The sequence below is a fragment of the Encephalitozoon intestinalis genome, chromosome IV, assembly GCF_000146465.1.
Source record: "Encephalitozoon intestinalis ATCC 50506 chromosome IV, complete sequence".
NCBI lineage: Eukaryota > Fungi > Microsporidia > Unikaryonidae > Encephalitozoon > Encephalitozoon intestinalis.
This window is the reverse complement of record NC_014418.1, coordinates 115,383-138,080: the sequence shown is the minus strand read 5'-3', so window position 1 is coordinate 138,080 and position 22,698 is coordinate 115,383. Positions and strand designations below refer to the sequence as shown.

Here is a 22,698-nt window from a genome sequence, read left to right as displayed (position 1 = left end):
TGTCAATCTGCTTGGCTCACAAATACTCCAGAATCCCCTACCTTCTCATACAGATGGCTTTCTGAGCTTTCTGAATGTTCTACTACCTTAAATTCGATAATTTTTTTGCAAAGCAGACGGACAAACTCCAGGTCTGCAAGGTCAACATCTTCTCCTGGGGCAATCCCTACTGCAACCCTAGGCCATCCCTTTGACTCTGCCTTTGCCCTTACATGCCTTATAATTTGAAGTGTCCCAGAAAACTTGTTTTCATGGTTAGACCCATCTGTCCTAGGATATGGTGAAGTGGAAATAGAACTATCGAAATAATCAGAAAACACCTCTTCTGTGATAAATGGCATAAATGGATGGAGTATCTTCATCGAATCGATAAACACGCTTAATAGTACCCCTATGTATCTTTCGCTCTTGTTTTTCTTAACAACCTCTATGAAGACATCACACAGATCGTAAATAAAAAACTGATGGATTGCTTGTGTGGCTCCCATGAAGTTGAATGAATCAATCATTCTCTGGCTTATTTCTATTAACTCGTTCCTTTTTTTAAGAATCCATTCAACGGGTCCTTCTCCAGAACGAATCTGTAGCTTATCAGCCGGAAGAATATACTTCTCGTATTTCTTCTTACAAGTGGACCCTCTAAGGCTTTCTTCAATGGCCTCATCTACTGCTGCCTTCACAAATCTATGAGCATTCCATATTTTGTTGCAAAACCTTCGATATCCTTCCACCCTCAGTACATCAAGGTTGATATCCTTCATTCCAGAGGTGTAGGAAAGTAAAGTAAATCTAAGAGCATCTGCCCCGCACCTTGGTATTCCGTTTGGGAAATCCTTTCGTAGGACTTCTTCTGCCCTCTTCATCTCCCTCTCATCGAGATTCCCGCTTCTCATTGTCGAAATCAGCTTTGAAAGAGGACATCCATCAATCACAAAAATCGGGTCAATGACATTCCCAAGGCTTTTGCTCATCTTCCTTCCATGTGCATCTCTTACTATCCCATGGAGAAACACTTGGCTGAAAGGCTCTTTTCCGGTCAGTTCAATTCCAAGCATCACCATTCTCGCCACCCAGAAGAAGAGAATGTCGCTGCCTGTTTCAAGCAAGGTGCTAGGATAGTACTTTTGAAGGTCTTCTGTCTCTTTGGGCCATCCTAGAATGGCAAACGGCCATAGGCCCGAAGAAAACCATGTGTCTAGAACATCCTCGTCCTGCTCAAACTCATCAATACTACATCCATCCTCAGGACACTCATTCTTCATCTTCAAAAATGCTTCTTCCTTGCTTCTTCCAACATACCATTTTCCAGAAGGCATTCTGTATGCAGGTATTCGATGCCCCCACCACAGTTGCCTCGATAGACACCAGTCCCTGATATTCTCAAGCCATTTATACCATCGCCTTTCTGCCCCTTCAGGTAGTATTCTTATTCTTCCTTCTTTAACTGCCTCAATAGCCTTATTTGCCATTTCCTTACAGTCCATCCACCATTGACTCTTGACAATAGGCTCTATAATGTCATTAGATCGGGAACATCTTGGAATCACCTGAGGATACTCCTTCTTTCCAACAAACAAGCCAATGTCTGTAAGCTTTGAAATAACAGCTTTTCTTGCCTCAAATCTCTTTAGCCCCTTGAACTCTCCCTCAATGATTACCCTGTTTTCTTCATCAAACACAATCTTGCAAGGAAGTCCATGTCTCCTCGATACATCGAAGTCATTTGCATCATGTGCAGGTGTTATTTTCACCACTCCAGTTCCAAAGCTCATATCTGCATAGTCGTCAAAGACAACAGGAATCACCTCACTGGTCAACGGATTTACACAATAGAGCTTGCTTCCTTCAGGAACATCCCCAAAAGTCTCCTTTATTCCTCTGGCTCCAAATCTTTCGTCCTTTCCATTCACACATATCGCCGTGTCTCCAAGAATCGTTTCCGGTCTTGTTGTTGCCACTTCAATTGCCGGTAGCGAAAGATAATCTCCTGAAAATTCCTTATCTATTGTCATGGGATACTTAAAATGATAAATTACCCCAAACTCATACTTTCCTCCATCTACTTGTAGATCTGTGCTGGCCATCACCTCTTCGTGATTAACCTCCAAGTCACTTATGGTTGTCGACAGCTTGGCACACCAGTTCACAATTTTCAGCTCTCGATATATAAGGCCTCTTTCATAGAGCTTTACAAACGCATCAACAACAGCTTCGTTCATCCCTGGATCTAGGGTAAATCTTTCCCTGCTGAAGTCTACACTCGTCCCTAATCTCTTAAATTGCTCATATATTCTTGATCCATGCTTATCCTTCCACTCCCAGGCCTTCTTAAGAAACCCTTCTCTGTCAGAGACAACTCCTTCTCTTTCCAATTGCTTCAATACAACATTCTGTGTGGCTATTCCTGCATGGTCTGTCCCAGGAATATACAAAACCTCATACCCGCACATCCTCTTGTATCTACACAAAGTATCCTGAATTGAAACCATCATTGCATGTCCTATATGAAGGTTTCCTGTGACATTTGGCGGAGGAATCGGAATTACATATTTCTCTTTTCCCTCTATAGGCTTGAAAAGCTCGTTGTTCTCCCAGAACTCGTACCACTTCCCTTCAATCCCTAGCGGGTCATAGCCATCTCCCTTGTACTCCTTCCTTGGCTTGGAAACATTCATTTCTTGTGTTTTCTTTGCCAGGAATTTCTCCAGCTTCTGCCTCTTCTTCTCTTCCTTCTCCATTTTCTTCCTTTCCTTCAAAGCTTCCTTTTCAGAATCCATCTCGTATCGGGTCAAAAATAAACCAAAATATCCGTCGTACCAATTTATTATTATCGAATATACTTCCAGGCATTCTTCATTCACAAAAGAGACTTTATGTACAAGCCCAGACACGAATTTGGAGAAAAGTCTAACGAGTTCGAAATACTGCACTTGCATTTCGATCTCATGGACGCCTCTCTTGGACAATGCTGGAATGGAGGATGCTCATACCCAATGTCGCTGAAGAAGTGGATCTGATCCTTATCCAGGAAGAGAGATGCTGCAATACTGTGCACAGGCGCATCACCCCATCTTTCGTAGAAAAACCCCCCAGCCTTGTCTAACCAATCAAAGTACTTCTGGTATGTTTCATTTCTAAAGAATCCAAAGTTTGCTATTTCAAAGTTGGACCAAAAATGACATCCGTTGTATGACCCGTCCTTGTTTAGTATGAATCTATTTCCATTGGCCTTTTTGATCAAGTTCAGGTTATGTGTTGCAAACTTTATCACCTCTCCAAACAGACTGGGAATCGTCTCCATAAACTCAACCAAGGATATCACAAACCCATACTGTTTGTTGTTCTCCCGAAGATATGTGAACGGATCATACTCTATCTGGCACAGGAACTTTACATCTGGCTCTATCCTCCAATAATAGTCATACTTCTGGACAAGCTTGTTCCTGTAGAAGAATCCAGAAAAGAACCTGCACATCTTCCTGTATGATAGAGACCCTCCATAGATGATTTTCCTGTCTTCCATTTTCTTCATTTCCTCCTTTGCCTTCTCCATATCTATCCACTTTGGAATCTCCCACTCCTCGGGCTCGAGTCTTCCAAACTCAACACTATTAGATGTAACATCCTTTATAGCTTTCTTGAAGTCCTCGGTAAACTCCTCATCGTTCAGAAATACATAAGGATATCCGAAGTTTCTATTGAACACCTCTTCGAAATTCTTTATCGTTTCTGTTATGCCATTCTTGTCGCTGTTCCTACAGAGAATCAGAATCACTGCATTTTCCCTGCAGACCACTATTCCAACAATTGTAAGAAGTAGAAGCATTATTTTCCCTCTAGTCGTGTTGATATTCCTTATTTATTATTTATGCTTCAGGTTACTGATTTTCTATGGAGCCTGAATTAAACCACTTTCCAGAGCAAGCAAGTTAATAGGTCCAGCTAATAAGCAAATCTCCAAGAACCAACCATACAGGATACAGCTTCAATAAACAGATTCATAGGACCCTGTTGGAACTAAGAACCCTCACAAGCAACTTTTCAAATCCTCCTTCTGAATACCCGTTGGTATCAATCCGAATAAATCTTTTTAGCACACTAGACAATGCACATAAACCCTGTGGAATACTTGATGCTATCAGGGTTCCCATTCTTCTTCCATCACATGTCACCGGACCTACATCCACCTCTATAAATTGCCCTTCCTCTGGAGATTCTCTTGCAACTCTTCTGCCTCCCTCTAGACTTCTAGTGCTGAACTTGAAAAGCATAACCAATACCTCTTTCTCCTTTGAAACCCCTACATCAAACCCACTACGCTCAAGCTCGAAGACGTGATCCCCCATCAGATACATTTCTCCTCCATTTCCTTCAACAAGATACACAGGCTTCTTTGATTTGTACTTTGACACCTTGTATGCCACTGGATTGTCCCCGGTCTGCACCATGCACAAATCTCCTAAGAGCTTCCTAACTCTTTCGTATATCTCTGCGGTATATATCATGCAATATCCCAGGGATTCGTTATTCTGGGTTTATGCTTTGGCGATAGAATGGCCTTTTCTTCTGAGATATCCACATCGCTAAAGCACAATGCACTAAAGCTCCTGACAGAGCTGAAGTCGAGAACTCTTGTAATGAGGATAAGGCTCCATGAGATAATCATGGAGATGCAAGAACTAGGAATCACCAGAAATGAAAGAGAAATCTTTTACATGGCTGTGAATATATTCAAAAGTCAGACTGCTGTCAAAAGGTTGATATCTACCATCGCCTCAGAGCTTCGAGTTTCAAAAAGCGATCTTAGAATAAGAAATACTCTCAAAGGAACCTTTATCGGAAAGCTAGCTTTTGTTAAGGGCCCAGACATAATAGAGATGTCCTCATGTAGGAACAACCCACAGCTTATTCCAGACATGGAGGGCATAGTTGAGGTGTTCTGCAGTTACGAGAGGGTTTTGGTTGTTGAAAAAGATACAATATTACAAAGAATAGCATCTGGAATTGAAAGGGAAAGATATCTTGAAGGTGTGCTACTTGTGTGTGGGAGAGGATATCCATGCAAGAACACTATGCTATTGTTGAAGATGATAGAACACAAGACAGCCATTGGAGGACTCTTTGACTTTGATCCCTTTGGTATTCACATCTTTTGTGTCTATAAGTATGGGAGTAGAGAGGCTCCAGAGACAAGAGTTGAAACTATTGTGCGGATTGGCGTCTGTGCAGAAGACATCCTAGACAAGAGGATCCATCAGGACGGCCTTGCAGGCCTGAATAAATACGACCTGAAGATGGTTGACAGACTTATGGAGTTCGAATGTTTTACCAATGACCCGTTGCTTCTTAAGAAGACAGGCAAGAAGGTTGAAATGGAGGCTTTCCTTAGCAAAGGCCGACGGGAGATGAACCATTTCCTTACAAAAGCACTAAAAAGAATATAAGAAATTAATAAAAGAAGTTTAATAAAGATACTTCTTTTGGAAGAAAGATTACTTATGCTTTCTTCTTACCGGCTGCCTTTTTTGCTGCCTTGGGATCTTCATTTATGTCAATCCCGTACTCCTTGAGAAGCTGGTCTTTGGTAAGAGGCTCCATGACATTTCCAATTCCCACAACCCCGTTACTGTCCATAAGTGCAAACTTTGCCAGGTTCTGGAACTTGTCCATCCTATCGACAACCAACGGCTTCTGGAAAACAACAACTCCAATAAACGTCTGTCCATTTCCAATGTTTTCAAGGTTCTCCTGTACTTCCTTTCCACCAACTACTCTTGAAATAATCTTGGCAATCCTTCCTGGAGAGTGGCAGTTTCCAAAGTTGATCTGTGGAGTATATCCTACCGACAATCCCTTTGGCCTGGCAACAACAATTGTTCTGATCTTTGCCCCAGGATATGCTATGGCCTTGTTCTCATCGTTGGCCGAAATCACGTGTCCTGCATCCACTTTGTCGATTTCCCCAACAACTCCTCCCTTGAGAGCAACTCCACAGTTCTCTCCACATGGAATCATGGGCCTTGGCTTGTTGTGGATCTCCACAGACCTGGTCTCTCCCACCACTCCTGCCGGCTGAATTGTAATCTTAAGATTTGGTGTGATGGTTCCGTACTCCACACGCCCTGTGAAAATCTTACCAATTCCTGCAATAGAGCAAACTTTGGTGATCGGCATTCTTAAAGGCTTGTCGTTGTGTCTCTCAGGTACCTTCTGGTAATCCAGAGCCTCCTCAAGAGTGTGTATCACCTCCGATCCTTCCTTCTCTTTCCATCCACTGAACCAGTTGAAGTGTTCTCCCTTCTTCGTCAGGTTGATTCCCTTGTACGCAGATATAGGCAGGACAATAGGGTTTGAATCTCTGTGGCACCTCTTGACAATTCTACGCATCTCATCAGATACCTCCTTGAACTTCTCCATCCTCCTCTTGTCCTCGGCAATCTCGTCCATCTTGTTGACACATATAATCAGCTTCTCGCATCCGAGAATCCCTGAAATCATAATGTGTGTCTTCAACATCCCTCCAACCCCAACACAGGACTCAAATCCAGATGCTGGAACAATCACTACTGCCACATCTGCCTGCGATGCTCCTGCCACCATGTTCTTCACAAAGTCCTTGTGCCCGGGGCAATCAAGAACGTTGATATCGAACTTCTCTGTAGAGAGAGCAATAAGAGTGGTTGTGATTGTAATTCCTCTCTTTCTTTCTGCCTCGGTCTTGTCGGTTAAGTATGCAAGATAGAACGACTCCTTGTTGTTGAGAGCTGCCTCCTTCTCATACTTCTCCATTTCTCTCTTGTCAACCGCTCCTAACTGATAGGCAAGCATTCCCACCGTAGTGCTCTTTCCAGAGTCTACGTGTCCGATAAAACAAACATTCAAACGTGGTTTGACATCGTTCTCAATCTTTGTAGCCATTGTAGGGGCCCTGGATGAAAAAGTTTTTATATTTTTTAGAGTCTAAAAACAGAGGTTAAAACCCTAGATAGCTCATGCTTTATTCATTCAAATCATACAGTCTCCACAATCCATTCGCATTTCTTTCTGTCTAGAATTCCTTCTCCGTACTCTTCATAGTCCTTGATTCCAATGTGGAAGCTTTTTGCACTCCCCATAGATCCAATCACAGAACCCCCTTCAAACGTACTAAACCGGCTCCTTTCAACGTTCACCTTCACTTTCCATCGCGGCCGCTCCTTCCCAAGCTCTTCGCAAATAAAACTCTCCATTCCTCTTATTTCTCCGCATCCTCCCCCAACCAATATGTTACTGCTCAGCGTAGACCTCACTTCCATTGCATTCAATTCAGTAACCTCAACAATCAGCTTTACAACCTCCTTCAGCCTTTTTGAAATTCTGTTACACCAGTCCTCCATCTCAACCGTCTCTCCATTCGGAAACTCATATCTTCTGTCTGTTTCCTCGCTCCGAAAACTCAGAACTGCTTCTTTAACATATCGGCAAAATTCGTTTTTCTCAAACTCAATCTTCCTTTCACACCAAGATCCACCATCATTCACACCAATAAACTTCCTTAAATCAATCCCGCATTCTTCCATCCCTCTTCTAAAGTCCTGTGTCAGGTCGTTCCCCCCAACATCCAGCCGTCTCCGGCAAGTGATGAGCCCATCAACAACACTACAAACTTGGCTCGATCCTCCTCCAAGACTAACAACCACTCCTGTTGTTTTTCCATATGAAAAGGCATCCAGGATTCCACTCCTGACAAACAACACTGATTCACACATTCGTCTCTCCATAAGATACCCCAGAATCTCCCTCTTTGTTCCTCCTGCTTCCATCGTGTTCTCTGAAATCACCAGTGATTGTGCATCCCGTGGCGCATTGTCGCATAGAATCCTAAGATACGATCCCACATCGCTTACAACCGACCTAGTCACCGGGGATATGTACTCGTTCTTCCATGATATGCTAGGACAGAATATCATCGGTAAGAGCGTATCCGAATATCCAATCTTGGCTGTTTCACTGCCTATATCAATAACAGCCGTAATGGTATCTCCTGCAACATACATCAGGGCTACCTTCTAACAAACAACTCAACATAAATCCATTTAATACCATATTTGGATACCAGAGAATCCTCAAAACTCAAACTCACTCCCATCCCATCAAATACCCAAAGAGCTTTACTCCACATACAATTAGCCCAATAACAAAGATAGACATAATAGTTATGTAGAGTATAAGAACTACCTTTGCATCCTTTCTCCTTCTCTGGACAATTTCCTTGAACTGCTCGTCCAAGTAGACTACATAGGGAATCAACTTCTTGTTTTCCATCCCTTCCATGTTTTCTGCATACATCATAATGTCCTTCAACTTGACCACCGGCATGTCCTTGGATACTTCATTCTCTGGAAAAGACCCTTTTCTCTCTATTTCTTGTTGAGGCTTTGCCTGTGGAACTGGTTCTGCCACACTGCTCTCTTCAACCATTCCCATCTTCCAAAAGAGAGATTTTATATTTTAAAAGGAGAACCTGTTCCTTGAATCAAACCTTAAAAGGGGACTTCCCCTCTTAAAGGAGATCTCCTTCATTCCTCCCATTGGAAGAACTTACATGGCTTGTATGCTTTCTTGCACTTGAAGAACTTCCTTCCTTTATTGTTTTCTGTGTTTGCTACAAGCAATTGGGGCTCAAACCCGCAGAAGCATTTCAGCTCCTCGTCTCTCTTGGTTTCCTCCTTGTCACACCACTGGAAAAAATAACATCTTTTTGCTGTCTTTCCACAACAATAGAACTCCTTTCCAGTATTGTCTCCCTTCTTTACCTTCAGCACCTTGGCTTCGTCTTTACAATCACATTCCACTCTTTTCTTTTCTCCTTCTTTGTTCAGAGCTTTCTTTGGGTTGAGACCCTTGAAACCCTCTGCTTTTGTCTTTCCTTGTTCTGCCCTTTCCGCCTTTTTTCTCTTCTCCACTCCCAGCCGCTTTGTATCATTTTCAATACCCTGTCTAAGAATACAGACAAATTCCTCGATATTTCTTTTAAGGAGGGCATATATGTCTCTATAGGCTATAATTCCCTCCTTCACTACTTCTCTTCCACTCATCCGGCCCTCCGATATCTTCTTGAGATTACCTTCTAGGCTCTTCCGAAGCTCAGGCTTGCCAACATTCAATCCAAACCTTTCATATCCTCCAATAAGAGCTGCCCCAAGCTCCAGAGGCCTTATTTCTTCTCCAACCTTGATTGCATATCCTCTCTCTTGAATCTTTTGAATATGCTCATGTATCGTTGCATCTGTTCCTATTCCATTCTTATCCATCAGGCTTATCAGTTCGGCCTCGGTAAGATAGTTTGGAGGTGTTGTCTTGCCCTCCGAGATACAAAGATCCCCCGAAACCATCTCTCCCATCTGAAAGTCACTGACTTCTTTATCATCCCACTTATCATAGTAATACACCTCCAGATAGTTCTTTTCGACCACCCTTATCCCCTTCAGATCAAACATCTCAGATCCAATCTTCAGTTCATACCGTGTCTCAAGGCCCTTGGCATCCTTTGATATACATCCAAGAAACCTTCTACAAATAAAGTCATAGATATCTCTATCCTTTCCTGAAAGTCCTGTCCCTTCTTTTAGTGGATATATTGGAGAATGTGCCATGTCATTGTTTCTTCCATTCCGCGGATAATCAAACCCCCCAATCAACTTCTCAGCATGCTCACCTACCTTCGAATCCTTACATAACTTACCCAATATGTACTTGAAGTCAAACTTCCTATCGAATGCATCTGTCTCTGTCCTGGGATAGCTTATATATCCTTTGTTGTACAGCCCCTCTGCAATCTCCATCACCTTGTGTCCACTTAGCTTGAAGTACGATGAACATTTCTTCTGAAGCTCAACAGTTCTAAGAGGAAGCGGCTTGTATTTGGTTCTTTCTCTCACTTCTTTTAACACTATCCTAGCACTTTCTCCAGACAAGCTTCTATGGAAACATATAACACAGTTCTTATCAAAGACAGATCCTCTTCTCCACGTAAATTCATCTCCAAGTTTCTTACTTTTAGTCTTAAACATTAGAGTCCAGAACATCTCAGGGACAAAGCTCTCCCTTTCCCTTGCCCTCTCAACCACAAATCCCAATGTAGGTACCTGGCACGGCCCAAAGCTTAGTACCCTTTTCTCCTGTATCGTCCTGCCCAGTGACAAGGTCTGCAGCCTAGTAAACGCCGATCCTATTCTAAGATCCAATTCCATGCGTACTTCGACCGCCTCTGCCTCTGCTTCGTTTATTTCCCCTAGGTTTCCCAATGCTCCCTCTATGTCCCGGAGAGTGATCCCAGAAAATCTTGCCCGCTTCACTTCAACCTTCTTCACCCCAAGGACAATGTCTCTTATCTGCCTTCCAATGTTTTCCCCTTCTCTATCACAGTCAGTCCAAATCACAACCATGTCGCATTTCAACGCCTCTCTTTCTATATTTTCCTTAACCTTTATAAACTCCGGCTGTACATACTTGACAATCCTTTCTGTAAACAGTGTCTCTGGATCTACTTCATCCCACCGGCTCTTGTTCTCAAAGTCGCTCGAGAGCACATGTCCCAGAACACTTGTGAAGACCATCTGATTGCCATGGTCAAACTGGATGTTTGGACAGTACTGATGAAGCCCTCTCCTGACACTTAGATCCTTCGATAAGACCGAGGATATCGATCTTGCAACAGAAGGTTTCTCGGCAACATTCAATATCCTCATCTAAGGGATCCAATGGAAGATAACTTACACCAAAGTTCTGCAAATTCACAGATTTAATTAAACACTGAAAAACAGAGAGACCACTGTTTTAAAGTACATCACCATCTCCATTGCAGACAGTTTGGATTGTCCTTTCCTTCTATCGTGGAAAACTATTGGGCACTCGGCAATAGTAAGATTGTGCCTTTTCGCTAGGAACATCAGTTCCATCTGGAACGAATAGCCCGTGGATACAGACTCCTTAACCAGCAACTTGAACACCTCTGTTTTGTACAATCGAAAACTCCCTGTGAGGTCCGACACATCCATGTTGAGGAGTGTCCGGGCAAGGTTGTTGGCCCCAAGACTTATGATCTTCCTCTTGATTGACCAACCATACACCCCCCCTTCTTTGGAATATCTGCTTCCGACAACTATATCCGCTCCCTTTTTTTGCAACCTGATCATATCCTTGATGTACATAGGATCATGTGACAGATCTCCATCCATTACAACTGTAAAGGGATGCTCACAATGTTCCAGTGCTGCTCTATATGCACTTCCAAGCCCAAGCTTCTTCTTCCGCAATAAAAGACACACATTTGGAAGCCCCAGCGATTCTACTGCTTCATGTGTCCCATCGGGACTACTATCATCCACAACAATTATCTTGAAAGCCTTTCCCTCTTCTCTCAGCACATCGGAAACCATTCGCAACAGAACGCAGATATTCTCTCTTTCATTGTATGTTGGTATGATAACATTGTACATGGGTAAGCCTCGGAAAATAGAGTTTTAATACAGATCAAAATGGCTTTTGTACATACAAGAAGTACACAGGAACAACCAGCAGTACAAGAAAATACCATCCGTAGCTCTTCTTTTTTGTCGGAAGCTTTTCGTATTCCCCCCATGCCCTCAGGACTTCCCTCACAATCTTCTTCCCATTGTTGTTTCTTCGCGATGTAATTATCTTGGTCTTGTCCCGAAGAGAGGAGAGAAATGCTTCATCGGTTGTCACAAACGAATCATTGACGTTTGGTTCTTCATGGCACTCCAATCCTTTGAACTCTCCTTCATCCAAGTACCTGTCTCCGCAACGACCCTCGTCCTTACAGGAAATGTCATTTATGCTGAATGAGTCCTTCAAGAAGTCTGTTCTCCATTTTCTTATCGTCCTGAGAAATCTCGATACTGTGTACTCTTCATCCTTTTCCCATCTCCCCACCTCATCCTTCTCTATGACGTTGTTCTCGATCGCCTCGTTCAACACACTTTCGATGTCTTCCTTTGGAATCACTCCAGTCCCATACCTTTCTACAAGCTTCATTTCAAAGTCTACGCTTTTCATTCCTTAGGGATATGGATCACGCGACATTTCAGCCCATTCCATGAAGTTAGCTCGGGATCCTGCAAAGATTCCCGATCTTCCGTGCCTGGAGGTCTCGATACAGTACCAAATCACTTAATAGACCATGCTCATCGGGAAATGGATTAGGATTTTAAGTAAACAGATTCCACAAGTATAAACAAAGAATCCGAGATAAGAGATAGATAAGGTAACTGGAAAATGTAAATGCTTCACTTCACCAAAGCCTTCATTATCTCCCTAGCAAGCTCTATTTCATCAGAAAGTGACAAAAAAAAATTAATATCTACAGAACGTTTAGATATGGCTTTTAATGATTAACCATATCCCCACCAAATTCAGCCCTTGAATGCACGGGGACACGTGATCAACGGTATGCCTCTGAATAGTAGAGCCCCGAACATTTCCTATATTGTGTCTGGCTCCAGATCTTAAGTCTTCTAAGTTCAAGGCTAATTTCTAGTATCTGATGGGTGCATCTGTTTCTCCTTCATCTTGAAACTGTCTAATTTCGCAATATACGAGCATCCTATCACCCTAAACATAGCCAAGACTTTCTCTTTGGAAAACTTAAAGTCCGGCAAGACTTCGTACCTCACAGAAGATCCCTCGATTTGTAGAAACAATATGTAACAGAGAATGGCTAGCTTATCTCTGCACAAAGGAGTCAGCATTCTGTTTTCCACCTCATCCTTGATCATCTCGAAAAAACTCGAGTATCCGGAATCGTTCAGGCAATCGCTGGTGACATACTTCTTCTCCATAAGCTTGATTATACAGTCGGCAAGCAAAAAGTGTATTTTGTAGTTTACATCCTGCTTCAAACTCATAAGATCTGGATGTAGCAGCACTGTGTCTAGCTTTATCTCCAAAAAGCTGGAAAGCACGTCCTGGGGAAACATTTTTTCCAACGGAAATCTCTCTTCAGGATTCCATTTCTCTTTATCAATAGGAGGCAGTACTTGTTCTCTGTACTGAAATTTCGACGTGAAGAATCTCTTGGAGTATCCTTCAATCCCCTTTCTCTTATAATGCTCGGCAAACTTCCTGTTCCCAAAAGTGGAGGCTAGCTTTTCGAAAGACGTCTTCTCATGAAGTAGTCCTGTCTCATAGATTGTCTCAAACACAATTACTTTGGCTTCCATGGCCTTGTTCAGCTCAAATATCCCTTCCGAAGACTCAACCACATAATAGTTGCAAGGAGAATTCCATTCAGACCCCTTGTACTCTATTCCCTCCAGACTCCCCGCAAGAAAAACTCTTCCGTTGACGCGGGAAACTTCAAAGCTCATCTCCCTGTTGGTGTTGGCCAGAATCAACATCTTAAGGGTCTGTGGCTAAAGATACTTTTCAGTAGTACGAACAAAAAAAGATTACACCAAAATGTAGACATGTGTTTCATCGATCAGAAGCACATGGACTTGGTTTTGCTTTGTATAGCACTCATTCTCCATCTGGAGATGAGCGACTCAAAAAGCAGGGCATTCCTTCGGTAAATTTAAATAGAATTCGTTTTGAGAGTAGTTCTCGGCCGCTGGAACAAGGATACAAAATTTTGCTACCTGGGTGCTAACTATCCTTTTAAATGGCACCGAAGCAACAATTAAATTACAATAGTGCAGATGTTCCATGGGCTAAAGAAAGTACCTCTCCTGAGGAGGAAAGTCGAAGGGGCACATTGTCTGGTAGTTTACCGTACCCCGCTCCTGGTCCCTTTCCTCAGCTATCGTATTTCCATTCCTTCTCTTGGAGCTATCTCTCACCATCTTCTCCTTGGCCCTTCTATTCTGGAACCATATCTGGATGTTCTTAAACGGTATGCTCAGGGCATTTGCCAGGAGGCTTTTGGTGGTACTGTTCGGATGGCTGTCGATCTTGAAGTTCGACTCCAGGATATCAATCTGCTCCCCACTCAACTTTAACCTTGACCTCTTGTTTGAGTCGGACTTGTTCATATGCTTTATTATCTCTTCGGTCGAATCAATGAACTTCATAACCTTTTTCTCGTCCTTGGTGAATCTTGAGCGAATCGGCATTCCAACCTTAAACCCATCTCTTGTGCTATATTTTATACTCCGATTTTTAGCAGAAATATAGAATCTCTACAGTTAGGATTCTTATCCCTCAAAAGAGATGGAAAGCCCAGAGGAAATATTTCCCCAATGAATTTTCTTTAATTGTCCTTCGTTTAAAAGTTAGATTTAATCATAGCTATTACCAATGGCAGAATTCAAAGACTCTCCCTAGTGGTCTTCATCCCAATGCTGGTTACTCTTGGGTGCAATATTGATTGCTTCTGGCTTTCCTATGAGATAGTCTCCAGTCTCAAATAGAGTGGAGATGAACTCGATTGAGTACTTTAATGCCTTTACCTTGGCATTGTATGCATCGTAGACTTCAGCATCGGAGGTCTTGAATGTCCCAAGGGCTTTTCCAATACACTTGTACACAAGATTCTTGCCCTCTTTACAACCCATGGATCTCTCTAGAAATATCTTCGATAACTTTTTCTCAAATCTCCCAGCCCCATCCACTAGGTCAATCTTTCCTTCCTTGGAATTCTTACTCAGGACGTTCAATGCTTTTTGGACCATCCTTTCTTGCTCATCCAGCACTGCCTGCACAGAATTCTTTAGAACCAAGGTATACACCTTCTTGCTTCCCGAGATAAATTTGGTATACTCGGAGTTGCCTTCCTTAAAGGTTTCCACCTCTTCAACAAACCCCATCGAATCTTCCGTCTGCGGATCTAAAGCCGCCAGAATGTGTCCTCCTACCAGTTCTCTAATTCTTCTCAAATCATACTTGCTGGTGATTCGGAAAACAAGCTTCTTTTTCTTGTTCAGAAAGTCGAGGTAGATCTTATCAACCTTCCCACTGCATATTACAACATCTCCATTCATAGACTCCACTGTCTCCTTGATCCTCTTGTTTTCCTCTTTACTAAAGGACAAGAGCTCAGATGCCGTCCTCATCAGAACCGTCCCCTTCAGCTCTGTTCTCGATATATCCAACGGGCAGTTGTAGATAGATGTTTTTCCTTTGGTCACATGCTTTACTTCTCCTTCCGGAGACCTGTTGAACACCATTCCCTGCACAACATAGCTATCTTCTGTAGACCCACACACCACCTTGCACACCCGGATGTTTTCTGTGCTGAAGCTTCTGCAAAGCGATATCCCCTCGACAACTATTTTCTCCAGTACAGAATCCTTCAAAACCCCCTTCAGAACCTTTGATATGCTCTCCCGGTCCTCAAAGTCAACCTCGTGCTTAATCCGAAGTTCAGAGGCTAACTCTTCTATCTCCTTATGGACTTCCCGAAGCATGTAGCCAAGATATGCCCCCTTCATTCCTTTTCCAACAACATCCATCGCCTCCTGGATCAGCTCCGACACAAGAGTCACAAAAAACGTTGCTCCATCTCCAACCACATCCATTTTCTTGACATAATCCTGCAGTAGCTTCACAAGAGGATGGTTTATCTTGATGTTATCATAAATGACTCCTGGCTGGGAAGAAAGGATTACCTGTCCATATCCGTTCACTATAAGCTTTGTCCGATGGGATCCCCCATATAGGCTCCTTATGACATTGCATGCCATCTTGACCCTTGATCCGACAACATGATACCTTACTTTCTCGTCTTGCTGGGAATTAGATATCAACCCGCCGAGATGTGTCTGTCCAATGTCCATCAGGGCTTGAAAAATTTTCAACTTTGACTCTCCAAGGCTGCCAAATGATAGAAGAGTAGAACTAAAATCTTTAATCAATACTTCTTATGATCCTCTTGAACTCACAGTTGGGTGACACAATCGCCCTCCCCCCTGAGGACGTCAGGATTATATCTCCGCACCCTGGACAGGAGATGTTCGTCTGCGAGTGCGAGTAGCAGCACGTAGTGTGTCTGCATCCTCCACACCTCACATACATAAAAAACCCGTTGCCTTCCCTGTACAACCGGTCCTTCTTGTAGGTTGATGCAACCTTTTCTCTTGTGGGAAATGCTAAGTCAAGTGTCATCTTCTTAGGGCTTTATCTTAAAAATTTTCTTATAATTCCTCTAGGAGCAGGGCCGTGGCCCACATCAGTCTTCATCATCCGGGAAAATAACAATTTCCTCTTCTTGTGCTTGAACATGTGGGAGAAACGCCGTCTTGTCATATGCCTCTTTTTCTTCGTCTTCTTTGATCTCAACCAGATCTGTGGCAACTCCTTCTGCATCCCTGACTATCGAGTAGTACCTAACAACCTTCTTGCTTTTGTTAATGTATTGGACATTTGCAAACACCTCGACAACCTCATTGAAGTAGTATTTCATCCATCTGATCCTTTCGTAGTCAAAGCATTCCTTATGAATACTATATACCCCGTCCGCCGTTAAAACCTCATCTATCGTCTCTTTCGTCACCTCCTCTATCTCCACAACAGACGAAGACCGGAAGAGCTTCTGGGATATCAGTAGAGACGGAACTTCAAATGTATCAACTATTAGCACCATTCCAGGGGCCTTCCATAAATCCATATACATAACAAACATAGACTCAAAAAGAACGTTTATTTTCTTGAGATAGATGCATTCCATAGTTTGGTTGCCTCTTCCATTCTCATTAAGGTTGCTGGATGAAGGCCTAAGAACTCAGAGAAGTTCGGCATCCTAGGCTTCTTAATCCCGTTTCGGTGATCCTTTCTGTTCTGATTATGATTGGTATGGTTCTTCCTCTTCGCCATGAGACAAGGGCATAAAATTTTCAAACATAACTAAAAAAGGTTTTTCATCCTAACATCCTGCAAATTCACACTCAGGCTTTCTTCTTCCTCCCTCCTCCAAGAGTCCTCAGAAACCTTACCATCTCCTTCTCTTCTTCAAGTTCCCTGCTGAGACGGTTCGCCGTTAGCATCTGATGCCCCAACTTCTTCTTCATTTCCAATGCCTTGCTCCTGCTCCCCTCAATCTCTCCTCGGAGTCTTTCTACCTCCTCCCGAAGCTTCTTATTGGCTGCAATCTGGGACTCCTTATCGTTGTTTGCCCTTAACAACTCATTCTCAATAACTGCCCTCTTACGATCCAGCGCTTGATACTTCTCTTTATCACAGACATGCACAACTGCAGGGCTTCTTTCTCCCCCAAACGATGTTTGGATCTCGTCTTGGAACCTTGCACACCGCTTCAATCCAGAAATCTCGGATTCATACATCAAAATCATGTCTTGCCTTTGTGTCTCCGCCTTCCGGAGAGCACAGAGCTCTCCCTCAAGCTGCTCAATCCTCAACGAGTCCTTCATCTTTTCGTCCAAAAGAATCCGATGTTCCCCTTGTAGATCATCAAATCTCTTTGCTAGCTGCCCGTGTAACTCCTCTAGAGCCTTAAGCTTCCTCTTCTCCCCATCAAGGACATACTGTACACTTTCCTCCATTCGTGCCCTATACTTCTCCTCCAGCTTCCTTATTCCTGCCATACTTCCGTTCAAATCATCTTCGAGCTTTCTAATATATCCTCTTCTCTCCTCATCACTCCTGTGGAGATTCTTAATCTCCTCGTCAATTCGGCATCCCAAATCTCTGACCAGATTGTCATATTCACTGCACTTCTCTTCATATCTCTTGATCTCCTCCTCCTTCTCAGATAGAGATATCTCAAGAGAATTACATTTGGCACTCAGCGATGAGAAGTCATTGGCCATCTTGCTGTACTGCTTGCTCATTTCTTCCATCCTTCCACTCGTTTCTTCTTCCACCGCTCTCCTTCCTTCGGCAAGCGAGCTCAGATCCAAAATCCTATCATTCAGCTCCTCAATAGTATGATTCTTCAATTCCAAACTCTCTTTACATTCCTTAAGATCCCCTTTGTATTTGTTAAGAACAGAGAAATACAGCTCATTGAACCCACTGACAATCATGTTCATTTCATTTTCAACATCCTCAATCTCTTTCCGCACCCCAGAAATCGCCCTTCGCAGTCCTGTCTCTTTCTCTTGCCCCCTCATCATTTCTTCTTTGCTTCTTCTTTCTATCTCAACCATCTCCTTTAGCATTTCCACTTCGCTGCTCAATATGACGTTCTTGTTTTCCTGCTCAGATACCTGGTGCTCAATCTCTTTTCTCTTCTTCCTCTCCTCCTCAAGAATCACATAAAACTTTTCCATTGCCGAAACACTCTCCTCACTAGCCTCCCCCATACACTTCGATTCCATAATCTCCGTATTCAGCTTTTGGTTCTCCATTTCCAGCCTTTGGATCTCCATCTGAAGATTCTTTTTGGCACTGTTGAATGCTGCCTCCCTGTCGAAAATCTCGTCCAGTTTCGACTGCTGCAAAACATGGATCTCTCTGTGCATGTCGTCTTTCTCATTCATAAGCTGCTTGTTTGCAAGCTCTTCACTCTTCAACTTCTCACTAAGGCTCTTGGTTTTCCTCTCAAGGCCCTTTATCCTCTCCACTAACGACTCTTGTGTTGAATCCTTCAGCTGCTTTTCCTTCTGAAGCTGCTCCTCTACAATCTCGTGTTCTCTCCTGAGCTCTTGAAATGCTCCTTCAAGCTTCTGCCCCCTACTCCTCTCAAACTCCAGATCGTCCAGAAGCTTCTTCCGCATAAGTTCCTGCTCCTCCATCTCCTTCCTCATCTTTCGAATCTCGTTCTGGAGGCGGTCGTTTTCAAGCAATGCATCTTCTGCTTCGTCTTTTAACTTCTTCTGCATCGCCTCATAGTCTGCCCTTAGCTCTACACACTCCTCCTTCCATTTCTTCATGCTCAACCAATTAGTTCGGAGCTCGTTCATCTCCTGCTCCTTTTTCTTCAGCTCTCTCCTTCTTTCTTCTTCAGACAACTCAAGCCTTTTGATCTTCTCAGCCTTCTTCTCTCCATCAAGGTCCTTCTCCTTGATCTTTTCCTTCAGCATCATTACCTCCTTATCCCTCTCTCGAAGCATCTTCTCCACCATTGCATCCTTCTCGCTCAGCTTGCTTACTATCTCCTCACGCAGTGTACAGATGTCTCTCTCCTGTAATAAAAGAGTATTCTTCTGTTCTTCCATCTCCTTTCGGAGATCACATATTTCTGCTTCTCTCCCTTCCAATGTCTTGCCCATCTCAGCTAGACGTTCCGAGCATACCTTTTTCTCCTCATGAGCTTCATCAGCTTCCTTCCGTGCCTTCTCAAGTTCTTGCCCCATCGAATCCACCTTGTATCTTAAGGCCATCAGCAGTTCGTCCTTCTCCATAGAAAACCTCTTCTCATCCTCAACAGTCTTCTCCAATAGATCCTTCTTCAGACTTATCATCTTCATCATCTCTTCAGACTCCTCCCTCCTGCTCTTCTCAGCATCAAGCATTCGAATGTATTCCTGAATCATCGCATCCTTCTCCCTCATCTCATTATCCTTCTTCCGGACATCCAGCAAGGGTTTGATCTTCTGATACAATCTCCACCAGTTCCATCGCTGCAGCTCATTGCATATCCTTCCATTCCTTTGAATCACAAGAATCCCCTGCATCCTCCTTTGTGTCAGATTGTATTTCCGGAATGCAAGTCTTCTTCTAATAAGAGCCTGAACCTCTTTGACAATCTCAGAGATCTTTCCATCCCTCATGTCCTCGATGTCTGCAAGAACCCCTTGTCTAAAAAACACCTTCGTACGTCCCATCCTGTATTGGCTTCCCCCAATTCCAATCTCTGATAAAATCTTTCCTGTTCCTTCCTTGCAGAGCTCCATACAAACCCCATCCCCCCAGAGCTCCCCATCCAGAACCTCCTCTTTTACCATTATCTTATATCTCCGCACAAACTCCAGATACCCCATCCGAGACGGAAATCCCTGTCTGCTGATTCTTATCCCCTCAAGAACTCCGTTACACTTCAGTTGCCCTAGAACTACTCCATTGTCTAAACTCTCTCCGCTTTTCTCAAGGTTCGGAATTATGCACCGCACAAAGTGTGGGTTTGTCCCACGAAGCTCAGACATCAAGGATGCGAGCTGCTCCTTATGCTTCTGCGAAACCGTTCGGAAAAACCCTTTCTTGATCATCTCCTCCTCCAGGCTTAGCTTAGAAACAGTCTCATCACTCGACATGCGGATTAACGATGTCAGCGCCTCAGAATGCGAGTCCTTGTTCTTTGAAAGCCAATCCTCAACTGTGTACTCCACATCTCCTGCATAATGGTTTAGAATAAAAACATCTCGGATTCGGTCAACCTCGAACTTCTCATCCCGGATGTTTTTCATCAGCTTCCCAAGAAATGTCTTCTCCGTTGCCATCGGCATCACACACTCCTCGTCCAGATAGCTCAGAATCCCAATTGGATTGTTCTTCTCTATCAGGTCGATCGTCGGTTGCAGATCCAGCCCAAAGTCAATAAAGTCCCAATCAATATTCTCCTTCCGGTACACCTCCTGCTCCAAAATAAACATGTGGTGATTAAAAAACTGCTGTAACTTCTCGTTTGTGTAGTTTATGCAGAGTTGCTCAAATGAATTCTTCTCGAAGATCTCAAACCCTGCTATGTCAAGAACCCCAATAAAGTTGCCTTTGTGTGGAGAGCTGAGAGACATGTTGATTCTTCCTATCACGCTGTCAAACATCTTGTCATACAGAATCCTTGCAAGCCCTTCCACAATCTTAAGAGCTTGTTCCTTGCTCCTGCTTTGTGCAACATACTCATTCCCAGCCCTGATCATTGGATGGATAAGACCCTTGATAAACTCTGTAAGAGGAATGTTGAGGAGCTTGCAGACCTTTTCTGCAACATCAAGATTGGCTATCTCGGCTGCCCCGTCCTTTTCTCGAAACTCGATGTTTCCAAGATGCAGGACCGCAGACACAATCCCAAAGTACCCATTCTGCTCACCCCTGCTAATCCCCAAAATGTCCATCGACTCTCTAAGCCTCTTGAACTCCTCTGCATCATCCACCCCAGGGATCCTGAATTTGGAACCTCGGAGGAACCTATAGTCCTTTGGCTCCCCCGACAGAAACAGCTGCTTCTTGAGTCCCTGGTCCTCACTCCCAAGAAGCTGGTAGAATATGTGGTAGTTCCTCTCGTTTCTGTTCTGGTTGGTCACCCTAGACTTCTCCAACAGATACTTCTCAATATGTGCTCCACATATGTTTCCTCCGTTGAATTTGATCTTTATAAACTTTCCAAATCTACTGGAATTGTCGTTCTTCACCGTCTGTGCATTTCCAAACGCTTCCAGAATGGGGTTTGCATCTATTATCTTCCTGTCAATGCTTACTTCTGCATCCTTGCTTCCTCCCACCATCGCAAGAAACTCCACCACTCTCTTTGTGTTTTCTGTCTTCCCTGCCCCAGATTCCCCTGTAATCAAGATCGATTGGTTTTCCCTGCTTGAAACCATCGACTTATATGCTTCATTTGCAACCGCGAAGATATGCGGCTCCAGCTCATACTTCTTGCTAAGAGTGTATTTCCTTGCATCCTTCTCTCCATATATCCGGAGGTTCTTGTATGGGTTGATTGCAAGAAGAAACAGTCCCGAGTATGTATATATCCGTCCGTTCTGATATCTTCTCTTCAAATTGTGCAGGACCCCGGGCTCGTTGAGATAACTCAGCTCTGCAAGGTCATCTATCATGTCGAACTTCGGAGGATTCATCCTAAATATCTCACAGCTTTTGCATTTGATAACAACCCCTTCGCAATCAACCTCAAGGTTATCTCCCTCCTCCTTCACCACAAACCCGCTTCGGTAGGCCTCCTTATTGCTCGGAACCCATACCCACTTCTTCTCCATAAACCTTCTCTGTATCTCGTCCTTAAGACTTGCTTTTTCGCCAAGTCGGAGACCGCTTGTGTGTTTGTTTGTTGTCTCTTCCATTTTTAATGCCCCTGCCGGAATCAGGAAATAAGGTCTCTTCAATATTTTTGACTCCCCAGACATTCCAGAAATGGCTGTAGAGGAAACCACTAATGAAATGATAGAAGAAAGTTCGATCTCCATTTCTTCAGACGTAGTCAATGAGAGCCTTGGCCATCCAGGGGCGGATCCTAGAGATTCGGAAAGCGAGATGGACTGCCTCAAAACCCTTTCCAGGCCCTGCCTTCCAAACAAGCTTTGGATAAAGAGAGATGTTGATTATGACCTGGATCTATCATACTGCGATAGGATTCTCGATAGATTTGCTTTCAATATAAGCAGGCTGAGGGAGGGAGGAACATATGAAAGGGACATTAACGAGGATGCATTCTATTACAAATACAAGCCCACTTCTCCCTGCGATATCGAGACAATCAGAGACTCCAAGGAAATTAAAGAAAAAATAAGTTGCCGAAGACTGAGAGAAATGTCTCTTGAGATGATCGACTATTGTATGAAGCTCAACAGAGATGGAGAACACTTCATCGATCTCGAAGCAGCCACTCCAGAGCTTTCCGAGGAGGTTCGGGACCTTATAAGAAGTAGTGCTCTGAAAAAGAAAAGAATCCTTAACCTCCTACATAAAGTCAGGAACCACATAGGGGAAATAATACTTATGGGCGAAAAGTGCCACAACCATATCGAGAAATCAAATGCCATTGTCTTCAAGGGGATCTCATCTCTTGAAGACAGGATCATAGGAAACACCCGGACAGATCCGTGAACACTAAACGTAGAAGAG

The 22,698-nt window shown here is 43.5% G+C and overlaps 18 protein-coding genes across 18 annotated transcripts; 2 read left to right on the top strand and 16 right to left on the bottom strand.

The window, feature by feature from the left end:
• Window positions 1-2: 2 nt before the first annotated feature.
• On the bottom strand, window positions 3-2,777 carry Eint_041120 (valyl-tRNA synthetase; the record flags this gene model as incomplete). Its single annotated transcript, XM_003072715.1, has 1 exon — window positions 3-2,777. One exon carries the CDS (start codon window positions 2,775-2,777, stop codon window positions 3-5), a length of 2,775 nt encoding a protein of 924 aa, XP_003072761.1.
• Window positions 2,778-2,857: 80 nt separating this feature from the next.
• On the bottom strand, window positions 2,858-3,826 carry Eint_041110 (KTR mannosyltransferase; the record flags this gene model as incomplete). The annotated part of the gene is made up of 1 exon (XM_003072714.1): window positions 2,858-3,826. One exon carries the CDS (start codon window positions 3,824-3,826, stop codon window positions 2,858-2,860), a length of 969 nt encoding a protein of 322 aa, XP_003072760.1.
• Window positions 3,827-3,998: 172 nt separating this feature from the next.
• Window positions 3,999-4,505, bottom strand: Eint_041100 (putative UDP-Gal beta GlcNAC beta 1,4 galactosyltransferase-like protein; the record flags this gene model as incomplete). The annotated part of the gene is made up of 1 exon (XM_003072713.1): window positions 3,999-4,505. One exon carries the CDS (start codon window positions 4,503-4,505, stop codon window positions 3,999-4,001), a length of 507 nt encoding a protein of 168 aa, XP_003072759.1.
• Window positions 4,506-4,553: 48 nt separating this feature from the next.
• On the top strand, window positions 4,554-5,444 carry Eint_041090 (DNA topoisomerase VI subunit A; the record flags this gene model as incomplete). Its single annotated transcript, XM_003072712.1, has 1 exon — window positions 4,554-5,444. One exon carries the CDS (start codon window positions 4,554-4,556, stop codon window positions 5,442-5,444), a length of 891 nt encoding a protein of 296 aa, XP_003072758.1.
• A 52-nt stretch (window positions 5,445-5,496) lies between these two features.
• Eint_041080 (translation elongation factor EF-1 alpha) lies at window positions 5,497-6,918 on the bottom strand (the record flags this gene model as incomplete). Its single annotated transcript, XM_003072711.1, has 1 exon — window positions 5,497-6,918. One exon carries the CDS (start codon window positions 6,916-6,918, stop codon window positions 5,497-5,499), a length of 1,422 nt encoding a protein of 473 aa, XP_003072757.1.
• Window positions 6,919-7,010: 92 nt separating this feature from the next.
• On the bottom strand, window positions 7,011-8,036 carry Eint_041070 (actin-like protein; the record flags this gene model as incomplete). The annotated part of the gene is made up of 1 exon (XM_003072710.1): window positions 7,011-8,036. The coding sequence occupies one exon, from the start codon at window positions 8,034-8,036 to the stop codon at window positions 7,011-7,013; it is 1,026 nt and encodes a 341-aa protein (XP_003072756.1).
• An 82-nt stretch (window positions 8,037-8,118) lies between these two features.
• Eint_041060 (uncharacterized protein) lies at window positions 8,119-8,460 on the bottom strand (the record flags this gene model as incomplete). The annotated part of the gene is made up of 1 exon (XM_003072709.1): window positions 8,119-8,460. The coding sequence occupies one exon, from the start codon at window positions 8,458-8,460 to the stop codon at window positions 8,119-8,121; it is 342 nt and encodes a 113-aa protein (XP_003072755.1).
• Window positions 8,461-8,558: 98 nt separating this feature from the next.
• Eint_041050 (DNA topoisomerase III) lies at window positions 8,559-10,730 on the bottom strand (the record flags this gene model as incomplete). The annotated part of the gene is made up of 1 exon (XM_003072708.2): window positions 8,559-10,730. One exon carries the CDS (start codon window positions 10,728-10,730, stop codon window positions 8,559-8,561), a length of 2,172 nt encoding a protein of 723 aa, XP_003072754.2.
• Window positions 10,731-10,787: 57 nt separating this feature from the next.
• Window positions 10,788-11,480, bottom strand: Eint_041040 (dolichol-phosphate mannosyltransferase; the record flags this gene model as incomplete). Its single annotated transcript, XM_003072707.1, has 1 exon — window positions 10,788-11,480. The coding sequence occupies one exon, from the start codon at window positions 11,478-11,480 to the stop codon at window positions 10,788-10,790; it is 693 nt and encodes a 230-aa protein (XP_003072753.1).
• Window positions 11,481-11,514: 34 nt separating this feature from the next.
• Window positions 11,515-12,060, bottom strand: Eint_041030 (uncharacterized protein; the record flags this gene model as incomplete). Its single annotated transcript, XM_003072706.1, has 1 exon — window positions 11,515-12,060. The coding sequence occupies one exon, from the start codon at window positions 12,058-12,060 to the stop codon at window positions 11,515-11,517; it is 546 nt and encodes a 181-aa protein (XP_003072752.1).
• A 470-nt stretch (window positions 12,061-12,530) lies between these two features.
• Eint_041020 (uncharacterized protein) lies at window positions 12,531-13,400 on the bottom strand (the record flags this gene model as incomplete). Its single annotated transcript, XM_003072705.1, has 1 exon — window positions 12,531-13,400. The coding sequence occupies one exon, from the start codon at window positions 13,398-13,400 to the stop codon at window positions 12,531-12,533; it is 870 nt and encodes a 289-aa protein (XP_003072751.1).
• Window positions 13,401-13,712: 312 nt separating this feature from the next.
• Window positions 13,713-14,114, bottom strand: Eint_041010 (homeobox domain-containing protein; the record flags this gene model as incomplete). Its single annotated transcript, XM_003072704.1, has 1 exon — window positions 13,713-14,114. One exon carries the CDS (start codon window positions 14,112-14,114, stop codon window positions 13,713-13,715), a length of 402 nt encoding a protein of 133 aa, XP_003072750.1.
• A 207-nt stretch (window positions 14,115-14,321) lies between these two features.
• On the bottom strand, window positions 14,322-15,776 carry Eint_041000 (T complex protein 1 theta subunit; the record flags this gene model as incomplete). The annotated part of the gene is made up of 1 exon (XM_003072703.1): window positions 14,322-15,776. The coding sequence occupies one exon, from the start codon at window positions 15,774-15,776 to the stop codon at window positions 14,322-14,324; it is 1,455 nt and encodes a 484-aa protein (XP_003072749.1).
• A 70-nt stretch (window positions 15,777-15,846) lies between these two features.
• Eint_040990 (40S ribosomal protein S27) lies at window positions 15,847-16,104 on the bottom strand (the record flags this gene model as incomplete). Its single annotated transcript, XM_003072702.1, has 1 exon — window positions 15,847-16,104. One exon carries the CDS (start codon window positions 16,102-16,104, stop codon window positions 15,847-15,849), a length of 258 nt encoding a protein of 85 aa, XP_003072748.1.
• A 64-nt stretch (window positions 16,105-16,168) lies between these two features.
• Window positions 16,169-16,582, bottom strand: Eint_040980 (uncharacterized protein; the record flags this gene model as incomplete). The annotated part of the gene is made up of 1 exon (XM_003072701.1): window positions 16,169-16,582. One exon carries the CDS (start codon window positions 16,580-16,582, stop codon window positions 16,169-16,171), a length of 414 nt encoding a protein of 137 aa, XP_003072747.1.
• A 56-nt stretch (window positions 16,583-16,638) lies between these two features.
• Eint_040975 (ribosomal L29e-like protein) lies at window positions 16,639-16,812 on the bottom strand (the record flags this gene model as incomplete). Its single annotated transcript, XM_009163572.1, has 1 exon — window positions 16,639-16,812. The coding sequence occupies one exon, from the start codon at window positions 16,810-16,812 to the stop codon at window positions 16,639-16,641; it is 174 nt and encodes a 57-aa protein (XP_009161836.1).
• Window positions 16,813-16,883: 71 nt separating this feature from the next.
• Window positions 16,884-21,917, bottom strand: Eint_040970 (myosin heavy chain; the record flags this gene model as incomplete). The annotated part of the gene is made up of 1 exon (XM_003072700.2): window positions 16,884-21,917. The coding sequence occupies one exon, from the start codon at window positions 21,915-21,917 to the stop codon at window positions 16,884-16,886; it is 5,034 nt and encodes a 1,677-aa protein (XP_003072746.2).
• Window positions 21,918-21,987: 70 nt separating this feature from the next.
• On the top strand, window positions 21,988-22,680 carry Eint_040960 (uncharacterized protein; the record flags this gene model as incomplete). The annotated part of the gene is made up of 1 exon (XM_003072699.1): window positions 21,988-22,680. One exon carries the CDS (start codon window positions 21,988-21,990, stop codon window positions 22,678-22,680), a length of 693 nt encoding a protein of 230 aa, XP_003072745.1.
• Window positions 22,681-22,698: the final 18 nt, after the last annotated feature.